General features: G+C 40.9%; 1 protein-coding gene across 1 annotated transcript in view; it reads left to right on the top strand.

Moving 5' to 3' along the window:
* The window catches only part of LOC139159561 (sperm-associated antigen 4 protein-like), a 32,801-nt gene extending 18,742 nt beyond the window's left edge, over window positions 1-14,059 (top strand). The window contains 7 exon segments of the mRNA XM_070736870.1: window positions 737-893; window positions 3,457-3,541; window positions 4,166-4,275; window positions 8,812-8,929; window positions 8,932-8,966; window positions 12,201-12,290; window positions 13,910-14,059. Of these exon segments, the coding sequence (XP_070592971.1) occupies window positions 737-893; window positions 3,457-3,541; window positions 4,166-4,275; window positions 8,812-8,929; window positions 8,932-8,966; window positions 12,201-12,290; window positions 13,910-14,059 (745 nt within the window).
* Window positions 14,060-14,275: the final 216 nt, after the last annotated feature.

The raw sequence follows: 14,275 nt of genomic DNA, 5'->3' as shown, positions 1-14,275 counted from the left end.
AAAAAATTTGATGCGCCCCTCAATGAAATTGAGTTTGACATCCCTGGTTTACCGTATTGGGGTCAGGCATGCTTAATATCTCCTTTCTTGATTCTAACATCCTTCAGATTCGGCGGAAATGCCTTAATATCCAGTTTTATGTAACCACAATAATTAGCTGGTGCATTGCAGGCCCAGGAATGGTCTGGAAAGCAGTTACAGTCAGTCCTCAATTTACGACCACAATTGAGCCCAAATGTTTTTGTTGCTAAATGAGACATTTGTTAAGTGATTTTTGCCCGTTTACCACTATCTTGCTACGCTGGTTAAGTGAAACTCTGCCTTTGTTAAGTTGATACCATGGTTATTAAATGAATCTGGCTTCCCTAATTGACTTTGTCTATAAAAAGGTTGCAAAAAGATGATCACAACACTGGGACTCTGCAACCGTCATAAATATGAATCAGTTGCCAAGCATCTGAATCTTTGTCATGTGACCATGGGGAGGCCGCAACAGTCCTAAATGTGAAAAGTGGTCGGAAATCACTTTTTTCAGTGCCACTGTAATTTCGGCCTTATTAAATGAATGGTTGTAAGTCAAGGACCAGCTGTATTACACTAGTCTACAGCAAAAATCCAGGCAACACTAGACGGAAGCAACAATAGAATGGGTTTGTATCCTTTTGCTTTGCCATTTATCAGTTTTTCAGAGTTTTGCATATAATCCTGACACCCATTTCCCCTCCTTTATTACAAGGAAATCTCAACATCTGCTGGAAGATCAATTCCATGAAATTCAGGACCTTAAGAATGAAATGGATCAACTGCATTCTGAGATCAGCAACCTCCATAAAGGCCGCCTGCAGTCCACCAAGCAAATCCTTCAGGAAAGTGACTTACCAGGAGAGAAGAAAGTAGGAAGCTGCAACTAATCTCAGAAATTCTCTGGTTTCGATCTTTCCAGATTATCATTTTCTTTTGCACATCTATTAGCTACCATAGAATGTCATTTTTCCCCCTTTTACAAAACTGAAGTTTGTTAGTTGTTCTCATGCCCAGCCTCACTCGTACCAAATATGCTTAAAAAATACAGTAGGGAAAACATTGAACCAGAGTGAGGGTTTCTTTCCTGCTGCAAAAGGGTAAATTATAATTCCATACTGGGCACTAGTATTCCATGTTGCATCCAGTTTTGGTCGCCACAATATCAACAAAATGTTGAGAAACAAGGATGAAGCTAATTGGGTACATGTACTCTAATGAAAAGAAGGATTAGGGATGACACGAAAGCAGTGTTCCAATATTTGAAGGACTGCAGAGAGCAGAGAGCATCAATTTGTTTTCCAAAGCATCTGAAGGCAAGAAAAGAAACAATGGATGGAAACTAATCAAGGGAAAAAGCAACCAAGAACCAAGGAGAAATTTCCCAACAGGGAGAACAATCAACCAGTGGAAAGGTTTGGACAATCCTAGACCTATGGTGGTGAATCTATAGCATCATGCGAGAGGTGGCATGCAGAGCCCTCTCTGTGGGCACATGCATCATCACTCCAGCCTAGCTCCATCACATTTCTTCATCAGTTTCATTTTCAGGGAATGAAATTGTGGGACTAAAAAAAAAATTCACTCAATCAATTCCAACTTCTCATGAAAGGAGAAGATCTCACAAAGTTGGAATTGATTGAGTGAATTTTTTTTTTAGTCCCACAAACTTTTGTTTCCCTGAAAATGAAACCGACAAAGAAATGCGATGGAGCTAGGCTGGGGCGATGACGCACATACCCACAGAGAGGGCTCTGCATGCCACCTCGCGCATGATCCTATAGATTCACCACCATAGCTCAGGTGTTTCCCAATGGAGGAGATGGGGTCCTCCTCCTCCTGAAATTCATTACGACACAGAGCCGCAATGCAACCCTGGATCATCTAGGCCAGGGGTAGGCAAAGTTGGCTCTTGTATGACATGTGGACTGCAACACCCAGAATTCCTGAGCTAGCATGATTGGCTCAGGAATTCTCGGAGTTGAAGTAAAAAAGTCATAGAAGAGACAACTTTGCCTACCCCTGGTCTAGGCTCCTTCTGGCCTCCCGGATGTCAGTTGCTTTTCCTGCAGAGCTGCCTATGTTGGGGTGCCATGCCTCCCTGCCAGACAGCTGAACTTCGGTGCACTGCTCCTAGGCTCATCAGCCTCCAGATTCCCACCACCCAGCACCAGTTTTGGAGGGGTGGGGTGGAGAAATAGATGAAGGCAATGAGAGAGGGAGGGAAGGAGAGAGAGAAACAGAGGGATGGAAACAGGGTGAGAAAGAGAAAAGCAAAGGCAGAGAGAGAGAGAGGGAGGGAAAGAGGAAGAGAAAGAAAAAGGCAGAGAGGAAGGGAAAGAGGAAGAGAGGCAAGGAAAGAGAGAGAAAAACAGAAAGGGAAAGAGAAAAAGAGAAATGATATTACAAAAGGTTTTATTGTTATTGAGCATAATATTTCAAAAGCAGAAAAAATGAAGGGGCATAAAAGTGCATTTATCACATTTTTCGTAGAACAATTAGCTGAACTCTGCCTTTATCATTATTTTAGGGAGTAAAACCTCAGTATTCAGGTTAAATTGCCTTGTTGGCACTTTGCGACAAGAAAGTGGGTTTTGGCTTGCAGTCTCTAAAAGGTTCGCCACCACTGCCTTAGTCATAGGTTTCCCACTGCTCATAATAGAGATACTTATAATAAAAGGTGTTCTAGTATGTTTTAAGTCTTTATGGTGAAGACAAAACAATTACTCCTTTTGGAGAGTTGAGTGGTATAGAAATTAAATAAAATAGTAAATTATGGGATTACCCTTTACCAAAAGTTTAAAGGAAATTTGTAGATCTCCAACCTGCTACATGAGATAGTCTATCTGGATTGATTGATGACTCTAAGAATTATTAAATCTCCTCTACATACTTTTCTTCTCCACAGAAGATTCAGCCTTTATGTCTAAAAAGCATGAGCATTGCATAGAGATTTCTGCACTGATATAAATTTTTGTCTTTTGACATTAGCCCCCAAATGCCTGTGTCCCAGGGCTGGCTATAGTGTATGCTTCATAGGCATCGTCTTTTCACATAGTTAAATGACATATGAAAACATCTTAATGCTATCTAAAAGAATCGTGGTACACACTGTTTTAAGCACCAGCAACCATTCTTCCTTAGCTAAAATCTGATAGAAAAATATTATTAGATACCAGTTAATATTCCTTTATGGGCTATTCATTTGGGCACATTTATTTCCTGTCTTTACTCAGCAAACTTGAGAAACAAACCATTTGCCGAGTTGGCAAATTTTGGCTTTTTTGACATGATGCTTTATTGTCCATATTTGTGTATCTGTTGCTGACAGTTGGAATTAAGTCTATGGTTCTATTCATAACTTACGATTTCTAACGTATGTAACTGATATTTGTATAAACCATTTCCCTGGTGTATTTTTCTTCTCCTTTGCAGGAAATGATTGATATGCTCAATTTGGCTTTTAAGAAGATTTTTGAAGATGATATACAGAAGGCTGACTGGGCTCAAAAGTCAATAGGTAATGTCCTGAAAGATGGAGTGGCTTTGGGTTTGGAACTCACAGCCAGGAGTGTCTTTGCATAAACTGCGAGTTGTGCAGTAGTTACACCCAGTTCTGGATCTTGAGATCCTGGTTGCCCTTGAGAAGTATCTGAAAGCTTCGGTTGATTTAAATGTTTAATGGGCATCACATTTAAATCCCTGAACTGAAGCTTGGGGGGGGGGGGGGGATAAGAAAGTGATTTGAAATCATATCTGACAGATTTTTCTCTTTCTGCACTAAACTCTACAAAAGATGAATTACTATTGGATAATTACAGTATATATGAGTGAATTTAATTTCTGATGAAAAGTTTCTTTATATTTTATTCTGTACTTATTCTAGCCTTTATACTTATTCTGTACTTATTCTAGCCTTTATAAAAGTATCATCTATCTACATGGAGACTACGCGGGAACTAATATTGGGAAATTACATGTGAATGAATGTAATTTCTGATAAGAAATCTCTTTGTATTTTACTCTACTAATTCTCTACTAATTCTAGACTTTAAAAAACATCTGTCACAAGAAAATACATCTAAATATTCACTAGAAATAGAAAATAACTTGAGGTTACATAATCATCTGTCTGTCTATCTAGGAGCCACGATTGATAAAAACAGGACATCTAAGTCTTTCGATTTTTTGCACCAGGAAAACTGTTGGTTTCCATTTATCTCTTCAGCCAACCCCCCTGAAACTATTTTACAGGTGCAATATTTCTATCATTGCTATTAGTTAATTCAGAAGAATAGTACAATTTCTCAGCTAGAAAAATAGTACTGCCCCGAGTCCAGTTTCTATCTCATAACTATATACATGGATGTTTTCTTTAACTTCTCAATCTAGCCTAGATCGAAATGTTGATAAAATCTGACTTCATTTAATTTTAAGGAAAGCTCAGTGCTTTCCTTAAAATTAAAGGATGCACATATTTGTGAATGGCTCTGCAAATGTTTTCTGCAGTTCTTCAGGGCCTATTTTGTTCTGACTTGAAAATCTAACTGTTGCTTTTCATTGCATTAAACTAAGGCAGATTTCAGAAGTTACAATAATGATTTCGGTTGGTTTAGAGCAGGGAGAGGGAGGATGAAGGACTACCAAATTTTTTACTACCACACTGTGGGCGTGGTTTATGCAGGACGCGCTATATTTTCTTTCAATATCTTTCAGTGCAAATTGGGTGCTCTAGGGTGGAGTTCCAATTTTGCTACTCCACTGCGTTGCCTCCCATCCAGGCAGTAGCCCAACCCTGGGGAGGGATGCACAAAACTCTCCAGCTCAAAAACAGAATATTCCAGAGAAGAACAAAATCTTCTCCTTTGTATGCTGGAATAGTTTGTGAAGTTCTGAGTTGCTGTATTTAAGAAGACTTTAAATGATGGCAAAAGCTGTGATGACGCAGTAGTTAGAATGCAAGACTGCAGGGTAACTGCTCACTGCCAGAAATTCAATCCTGACCAGTTTAAAGTTGATTCAGTTTTCCTTCTTTCTGAAGTCGGTAAAATTGGGGGCTGCTAATGTTGTAAACATGTCAGAGAGTGCTGTAAAGCACGGTGGAATGGTATATAAATCTAAGTGCTATTGCTATTGCTATAGTGTAGACTGTTTCTCCTTATTTATGCTTTCTGGACGTTGGAAAGCAAAAGGAGAATTCTCTCCCATTTCTATAGAAGTCTTCATTATTGGGCTTCAGAATGGAGGAAAATGGCCCTTTGTATATTGCTGAAGCATTGGCTGCTGGTGTTAAATGCTTGGTGATAAATACACACACACAGTTCAAAAAGATAAATGGAACACTTAACACAATATACAGTGATCCCTCGATTTTCGCGATCTCGATCTTCGCGAAACGCTATATCGCGATTTTTCCCACCCTTATGACGTCACTCTCTTCCTTCCTTTCTCATCTTTCTTTCTCTTTCTCTATCTTGCTTCTTCCTCTCTCACACTCTCTTCCTCCCTCTCTCATCTCTTTCTTTCCTTCTCTCTCTTTCTCTATCTCTCCCCCTCTTGCTCTTGAGCGGCGGGCGGGCGAGCGGCGGGCGGGCATGAGCGAGGAGCCGAAGATCGGGGTTTCCCCTTTGCGTGGGCGGCGGGGAAGACCCAGGGAAGGTTTCTTCGGCCGCCCAGCAGCCACACACACACACACAATACGTTTATTAGTAAGGAGTATGCATAAGCACACTATTGTGCCTAACATCCCTATTTGCCTGCACCTACTTTACTTATGTTTGTGTTTATATCAATATCTGCTATTACTTACACGTTTTGATAAACAAACGCATAAATTTAAAAAATAAAATAAATCTGCCAACCTTCCGGGAATATTTCTTTAATCCCATCCATCCCCTTTCTCTGTTCTTTTCACCTTGTACTCTCCTCACTTTATGTAATCCTTTTCCCCAGTTCGTCATCCATTCCCTTCATTTCTAGAGGGATAAAAATAAAAATGTTGGAGATCCTGGTCATTTCTTGCCCATTCTCTTCACTACTCCCCTCAATGAGATTAAAAGGCAGATAGACAGAAAGAGAATGAGAAAGAGGGAATGCCTCATTTACAACGGAGGAATGAGGGAAGAATGACATTTTCCTGGTTGCAAATGATTGGAAAATTTACACTAGTTGGGATATTATTCTGGTTTAATTACAAAACTCTATTTACCCACTAATAGTTTACTTTGCTGGTGTATCTGAACTCTTAATAAGCCAGAGAAAACACAGATTAGTGGTCTGTAGGGATTGTGTAAGCCAAATATTAGCTATGCTCTAGGATATACACAGAGACAGTTATCTGAATAGCATGGTGAAAATTTGCCCAGAGACAGTGACTCATACAATAGCCATGAACTTTGGACAGAGTAAAAAACATCCCTCAACAGCGCTCCTGGCACGAGATAAGACACTGACAGTGTGATTGGCTGGCAACTCAGCTACCGATAGGTGCATAAAGTGAGAAGTTAGTAGCCTATCATAAGCTGTAGATGATACCTTTTATAACCAATTAGAAGCTTAATAGAAATAGCCAATGAACAGTTATGTACTCAGAAGCCTTATTTTTGCATATAGATATAGCCTATGAAAACTTGCGTATTCAAAAGTTTTATTATTAGCCTATAGATTTGAAAAACCTTATATTTGTAGCCTATAAGAAACGTATACAGTGATCCCCCGGTTATTGCGTCCCCAACCATTGCGAACAGGGTAATTTGCGATTTTTGAACCCGGAAGTCAAAACACCATCTACGCATGCGTGCCCTTTTTTTCTATGGGCACGCATGCGTAGATGGGGCCCGGCAGATCAGCTGCTGGGGGGCTTCCCTGGGTCTTCCCCCTCTTGCTGGCGGGAGGGCGAGCAGCGGGCATCAGCAAGGAGTTTCCCCACTGCCCACGCAAACTCCTCGCTGCCGCCCACCTTTCGCCCGCCCACGCCGTTCATTCTCGCCGCTTTCGAGCTGAGTCCTGAAGCGAATTCGCTCCCGGACTCAGCTCGAAAGCGCCCAGAGACAGCGCGGACAAGCCGTTCGCTGGCGCTGTCTCTCGGTGCTTTCGAGCTGAGTCCGGAAGCAAATTCGCTCCCGGACTCAGCTCGAAAGCGCCCAGAGACAGCGCGGACAAGCCGTTCGCTGGCGCTGTCTCTCGGTGCTTTCGAGCTGAGTCCGGAAGCGAATTCGCTCCCGGACTCAGCTCGAAAGCGCCCAGAGACAGCGCGGACAAGCCGTTCGCTGGCGCTGTCTCTCGGTGCTTTCGAGCTGAGTCCGGAAGCGAATTCGCTCCCGGACTCAGCTCGAAAGCGCCCAGAGACAGCGCGGACAAGCCGTTCGCTGGCGCTGTCTCTCGGTGCTTTCGAGCTGAGTCCGGAAGCGAATTCGCTCCCGGACTCAGCTCGAAAGCGCCCAGAGACAGCGCGGACAAGCCGTTCGCTGGCGCTGTCTCTCGGTGCTTTCGAGCTGAGTCCGGAAGCGAATTCGCTCCCGGACTCAGCTCGAAAGCGCCCAGAGACAGCGCGGACAAGCCGTTCGCTGGCGCTGTCTCTCGGTGCTTTCGAGCTGAGTCCGGAAGCGAATTCGCTCCCGGACTCAGCTCGAAAGCGCCCAGAGACAGCGCGGACAAGCCGTTCGCTGGCGCTGTCTCTCGGTGCTTTCGAGCTGAGTCCGGAAGCGAATTCGTTCCCGGACTCAGCTCGAAAGCGCCCAGAGACAGCGCGGACAAGCCGTTCGCTGGCGCTGTCTCTCGGTGCTTTCGAGCTGAGTCCGGAAGCGAATTCGTTCCCGGACTCAGCTCGAAAGCGCCCAGAGACAGCGCGGACAAGCCGTTCGCTGGCGCTGTCTCTCGGTGCTTTCGAGCTGAGTCTGGGAGCGAATTCGCTCCCGGACTCAGCTCGAAAGCGGCGAGAATGAACGGCGTGGGCAGGCGAAGGGCGGGCGGCAGCGAGGAGTTTGCGTTGCCAGCACCCCCCGGACCCCCAACCCGGGTTTGGGGGGCTGCTAGGAAGCCCCCCATGCCGGCGGCAAACAGCCGCGCCGCCCCCAATCTTCGGCTCCTCGCTAGCGCTGTGGGAGTAAAAACACCATCTGCACATGCGCAGATGGTGTTTTTACTTCCGCAGCGCTACTTCGCGAAAACCCGCTCGTTGCGGGGGGTCCTGGAACGGAACCCTCGCAACGAGCGGGGGATCACTGTATTAGGAAAAATTAGACTTGTATTTAGCCAATAGAAAATTACTAGCTGAAACCCCTTCATTTGCATATGAAGGGTATAAAAGAAGATACTTGTAACAATAAAGCTTTGTCACTTTACCCAGACCATTGACTCCGTGTTTCATTGGTAAGCACTAGTAATGGTTTCAGGATCGGGCCTCGTAAAGTGAACCATCACAGGGTTGTCGAGACCCCCGTCCAGCGGGTGCGTCTCGTCAGAGGTCAGAAGCAATTTTGTCACACATTCACAATAAAGTTCACCCTACTCCTGGAGAAACCCCAGTAATTATTGTACTCACACATCAAATCAATCTGCAGGACCTGAATTCATTTTTTAATTGATTTTTAACAATTTTAAGATACCCACAACATAAAACAAGTGTATAGTGAAAGTGCCCACCACCCGACAAGCATACATACCCCACCACCAAATTGGGGGTGTTTCTTGTATAAACCATTTTAACCCCAGAGCAATGCATCTATTTACATATTATAGAGTGATTCCAATTTGAACATTTTATTTATGTGAATGGTCTCCTGTTTGTAGCCGGATGTTTACCCTGGAAACTGCTGGGCATTCTCAGGATCTGAAGGCCAAGTCGTAATTAAGCTGCCTGAAAAAGTCCGACTCACAGCCGTTACAGCTCAGCACATCTCTAAAGCAATAGAATCACAAGCGCCTTAAAAGATTTCTTGGTTTATGTGAGTACAATACTGTTTTAACTTATCTCATATCTTTCCTCTAACTCCAATTTAGGAAGCACCAAGGCTACTATGCCCTTGATATTGAGCTGAAATAGGATATGGAGCCATTCTGGTATCGAGGTTAAGATGAAGGATTAGAAATCAGTGCTCCGAGTTCTATTTCTCCCTTTAGTATAAAAGCCAGCATAGTTTAGGCCAGTCATTCTCCCTCAGACCAATTCATCTCTCAAAGTTCTTGGGGAAAAATGGGAGGTGGGAGCATTATGAACATATAGCAATGAGCTGCCAAAATGTTTACTGCCACACTGTGGGCATGGTTTATTTTGTGGGTGTGGCTTGCCTGCCATGTGACCAGGTGGGAGTGGCTTGACAATCATGTGACTGGGGTGGGTTAAAGGTCACCGGGGTGGCTTAAAGGTCATGTGACTGGGTGGTAGTGGCTTGACGACTCTTTTTCAGTTGATTAAGTCACGTTATTTGAATAGCCACCAAAAGGACAAATGATAGAAAGCATTATTTGTTGAGGAGCACAGTAACATTTTAAGGTTTTGTACTAAACCCATAAGGTTCAGTATGATAACAGATTAGGCAAGTAGCTCAATTTTCTTTAATTGCTATAAAAGTTAAGATCTAGATAATGATAAAAATGATTAAAGTGTTTATGGGTAAAACGTACTATTTAATTATTTCCTATTTTAAAAGCAATTAAGGATCATACTAAGTACTAGAGAAGGAAGGACAATAAAAAAATTATTAAGTATTCTATAAATAATGCATGAACTTACAACTCCCACTATGTCCCCCTCCCATGGGGGCCGCAGCCCATTATTGTGTACAGATCTTAAATTGTAACAAATAAAAGTAAGATACAAATTTAAGAAAAATATTAATTAATACCTTAATTTGGGATATGTAAGCTATTGCTCCCTTCAAAAAGCTCCTTTTGAAGGGATTGGTACATAATACACTGCCAAGTTCTCTGGACTGGCAACCTATCACTAGAGGCTGGATAAACTAGCAATATTTAGAGTAATGAGCTAAATGGCCATTCCCCCTGTAGAATTCTAAGACAAGGAATTATATCTGCCCAACTCTATCAGTTTCCACCCTAAGTAGTCTATTAATTTCTCTTATCCAATGGCATGGCATCATCTTCCCTGGTGTCTTTAATTCAGAAAATGACTAACAGTTTCTTTGCTGCTTCCCATATGAATTCATTTAAAGACTGTCCCTACTTTCCCTACTCCATAGGATACTTCAATAAGGTCCCATAATCTGGGACATTTCCTGCCTTCACTACAACCCCTGTACAGGATAGTGATTTGGAATACAATGTGTGGGAGGAGGAGGATGAAATGGACAAAACCTTTGCCTGCTACTTCCAGGGAAAGTCAGAGTCCAGATCAGTACACCAGAGTTGCTAAAAATTAGCAGCATAGCTTTCTGACATAAGCCCTAACATAGGCATCTTAACATTCCTATATCTTCTCTTCTACTCTTTCTTAGATATATTTTACTATGAGTATATTCTGTATCTAACCTACATCATGTATTTTACTATGTGTATACCCACTAAAACCCTCATTGTGTAGTGGACAAAATCAATCAATCAATAAATAAAATAGACATTTTAAAAACAATTGGCAATAACCAAGGTGAAAAATCACACCACTCTCCGTAGCTCTCTGCCCGTTTCATATAAAATAATTCCGCTCACCATTAAAAGATTGCCTGCTTGTCAAGACTCAAAATTCCTTTTTTTTTTTTTTTTTGGTTTCTGCATTGACCTGACTTTGTTGGTCAAGAACTGCTTCCAGGTTGTCCTTCAGGGCTGCTGCAGCATTCAACTCTTCTACACTGATTCACCTTATCTGGTGCAATAAAAAACCAAGAATAAACATGAAAGCTCTACAAGATTTAAGAACAAGAGGAGGATTCGGTTTACCCAACTTAGAAATATACCACCAAGCCACTAAATTACTATGGATTAAAGAATGGGTCAACCTTGAAAATCCTAGAATTCTAACAATAGAAGGCCACGATATAAATGAAGGATGGCACGCACATTTGTGGGGAAAAGAACATTCAAAACATTCTCACTTTAAACAACACCAAATTCGGAATACACTATTGACACACTGGCGGAAAGTCAGGAAAAAACACTATAATGAAATACCCAGATGGCTATCCACTCTAGAAGCTCAAATTCATCCAAATATAATAAGCCAAGAACAAAAAATAACCTACGAAGTCCTATTAAATACTAAAGGAAGTCTTAAAACTAGAGAAAGACTTAAAGAGGAAGGCATAGTAATAGATTGGCTTCCATATTACCAAATTCAAAGCAGATATAAAAGGGACTTGGTAAAATTTGGAATATGTAATAAACAAAATGAAATAGACAAATTATTGACAGGATCTGACAAAAAATTTATAACCAAAATGTATATTTATCTATTAAACTATGAAAACATTGAAGAAATTGTTAAACCTAACATGATATCTTGGATGACTAACTTTGGATATGCAATTCAGCTAGAAGACTGGGAAAAACTATGATCAGTTAATTATAAGATGACTTTGTCAACACCATATAAAGAAAATCTTTATAAAATGTTCTTCCGATGGCATTATGCGCCAGCACGCCTAGGCAAAATGAATGTAAACATTAGTAACAAATGTTGGAAGTGTAAAAAAGAAGTGGGAACATACTACCACATATGGTGGCAATGTAACGAAGCAAAAAAATTTTGGATTCAAATTAGGGCATGGATGGAAGAAATATTGGGCTATAAAATTGAAATAAAACCGGAAATGTATTTATTAGGCATAATTAGAGGCAAACATAGCAAAGAAAATTACTACTTAATAAATCACTTACTTACTGCTGCAAGATTAGCATATGCACAAGTCTGGAAACAAGATAAGATTCCAAACAAAGAAACGGTAATTAAAAAAATATTAGACTGCACCAAATTTAGCAAATTAACATACGAAATTCAAAACCAACAAAATAAGGACTATTACAAAGTGTGGGAAAAAATTTACAACTGGGTGAAATTAAGAAAAAGGTATAGTAAATAGAATTGTTAAAAAATAAATCTTGTAAATATATCAAGTGTAAATGTTTAATGTTGTATTGTTTGATGTCTAAATGTTTGTAAGTCATATAAAATAAAATAAAAATATTAATGAAAAAAAAATACACTGATTCCCTCCTTTTAATTTTAGGGGCTAAATGATGAAACAAAAGAGGAGATCCTACTGGGAACATTCATGTATGATACCGAGAAGGAATTAATTCAGACATTCCAACTGAAGGTAAACTAGAAATGGGAGAAGTGGGGTAGAGGTAAAACTAAAGTGTAAAGTGTTGGTTATGATTTTTAAAGCCCTTCATGGCACTGGACCAGAATATCTCAGAGACCGCCTTCTGCCGCACGAATCCAAGCGACCGATTAGGTCCCACAGAGTGGGCCTTCTCCGGGTCCCGTCAACTAAACAATGTCGGCTGGCGGGCCCCAGGGGAAGAGCCTTCTCTGTGATGGCCCCGACTCTCTGGAACCAACTCCCCTCAGAGATTAGAACTGCCCCTACTCTTCTTGCCTTTCGTAAGCTCCTTAAAACCCACCTTTGTCGTCAGGCATGGGGGAACTGAGACATCTCCCCTGGGCATATACAATTTTTACATGGTATGTTTGTATGTATATTTGTTTAGTAAATGGGTTTTTTAAAATCAAACCGGGGTTGTTTAAATATCTTAAATTATATTTGGATTTGTTATAAATTGTTTCATTCTGTTGTGAGCCGCCCCGAGTCTGTGGAGAGGGGCGGCATACAAATCTAAATAATAAATAACTAAATAAAATAAATAAAGTAGGGTAGAGTAAAACCGAAGGGGCTGTGTCAGAGGGAGTTGTTTTGAAAGAATCTCTCCAATTTCTGCCCCATCTACTAAAAATCAGACAACTTTTAATTCAGTACTTTAAGGAGTGGATTCGGCCAGAGCTGGAAAACCAGAGCTCCTCCTGAGGAAATATAGTTTAGATAATCTGTGGCACTATAAAGATAGTCCCCGACTTACAACAGTTTACTTAATGGCTGTTCAAACTTTCAGTAGCATTGAAAAAAGTGATTTATGACCAGTTTTTCACACGTGTAACCATTGCAGCACCCCTATTTGTACACTTGACACCTGACTCACATTTTGGACAGCTGCAGTGTCTCGGGGTCCATGTGATTAACTTTTGCAACCTTCTGACAAGCAAAGTCAATGGGGAAACCAGATTCACTTAACAATTTGTTACGTAACAATGTGTTTCTAATTAAACAAATGTGGTAAGAAAAGTCATAAAATGGGGCAAAACTCACTTAGCAAAGTTCTCACTCAGCAACATAAATTTTGAGCTCAATTGGGGTCATATGTTGAGGACTATATATATTGCTGGGAGCTAATGGGACATAACAAAACAACAACAAAAAAAACCCCACCACAAATCTTCTTTCTGATGAATAACAATCCCAAATCAGTTATATCAGCATTTGGGAAACAGGTCTACAAATTTATTTTATTTATTTATTTGATTTTTATGCCGCCCTTCTCCTTTTACTCAGGGCAGCTTACAACATGTTAGCAATAGCACTTTTTAACAGAGCCAACATATTTCCCCCATAATACAGGTCCTCATTTTACCCACCTTGGAAGGATGGAAGCCTGAGTCAACCGGTGATGAGATTTGAACCGCTGACCTACAGATCTACAGTCAGCTTCAGTGGCCTGCAGTACAGCATTCTACCTGCTGCGCCACCCCGGCTCTTGTATATAGATATACAGTATAGGCTTTGCACTCTTCTATTAAACCGATAGAGCCATTCAAGAGGATGACTTCATCTTGATTGCTTTTTATTATGATTGTTCTTTTCCCTCATCTACATTTCAGAATGAACAAGAGAAGGCTTTCCAGTATGTAAAAATCAAAGTGGAGAGCAACTGGGGAAATCCAGAGTACACTTGCATTAATCGAATCAGGGTGCATGGAAGGATGGCCAATATGGGCAAGAAAGTGGATGAAATCTACCAAGATAAATAAATCCTGCGATGTTCCCATATTAAATTTAAATTAAATGTATTAAATTTAAAATAGATTTTGTTGGTTCTTCCAAGACAAACACCACATCATCTGTGAATGCTTGTGTTTTGTAAATTTCTTTTTTAATCTTCAATCCTTTTATTTCCTTATCTGCTCTTATTTTAATCAACAATACCTCTAATGTTAAAATAAATAATAGTGGCGATATTAGACAAC

This window comes from Erythrolamprus reginae, chromosome 2 (assembly GCF_031021105.1).
Source record: "Erythrolamprus reginae isolate rEryReg1 chromosome 2, rEryReg1.hap1, whole genome shotgun sequence".
Classification (NCBI taxonomy): domain Eukaryota; kingdom Metazoa; phylum Chordata; class Lepidosauria; order Squamata; family Dipsadidae; genus Erythrolamprus; species Erythrolamprus reginae.
The sequence above is the reverse complement of the archived record's forward strand: the minus strand, read 5'-3'. Positions and strand labels throughout refer to the sequence as shown.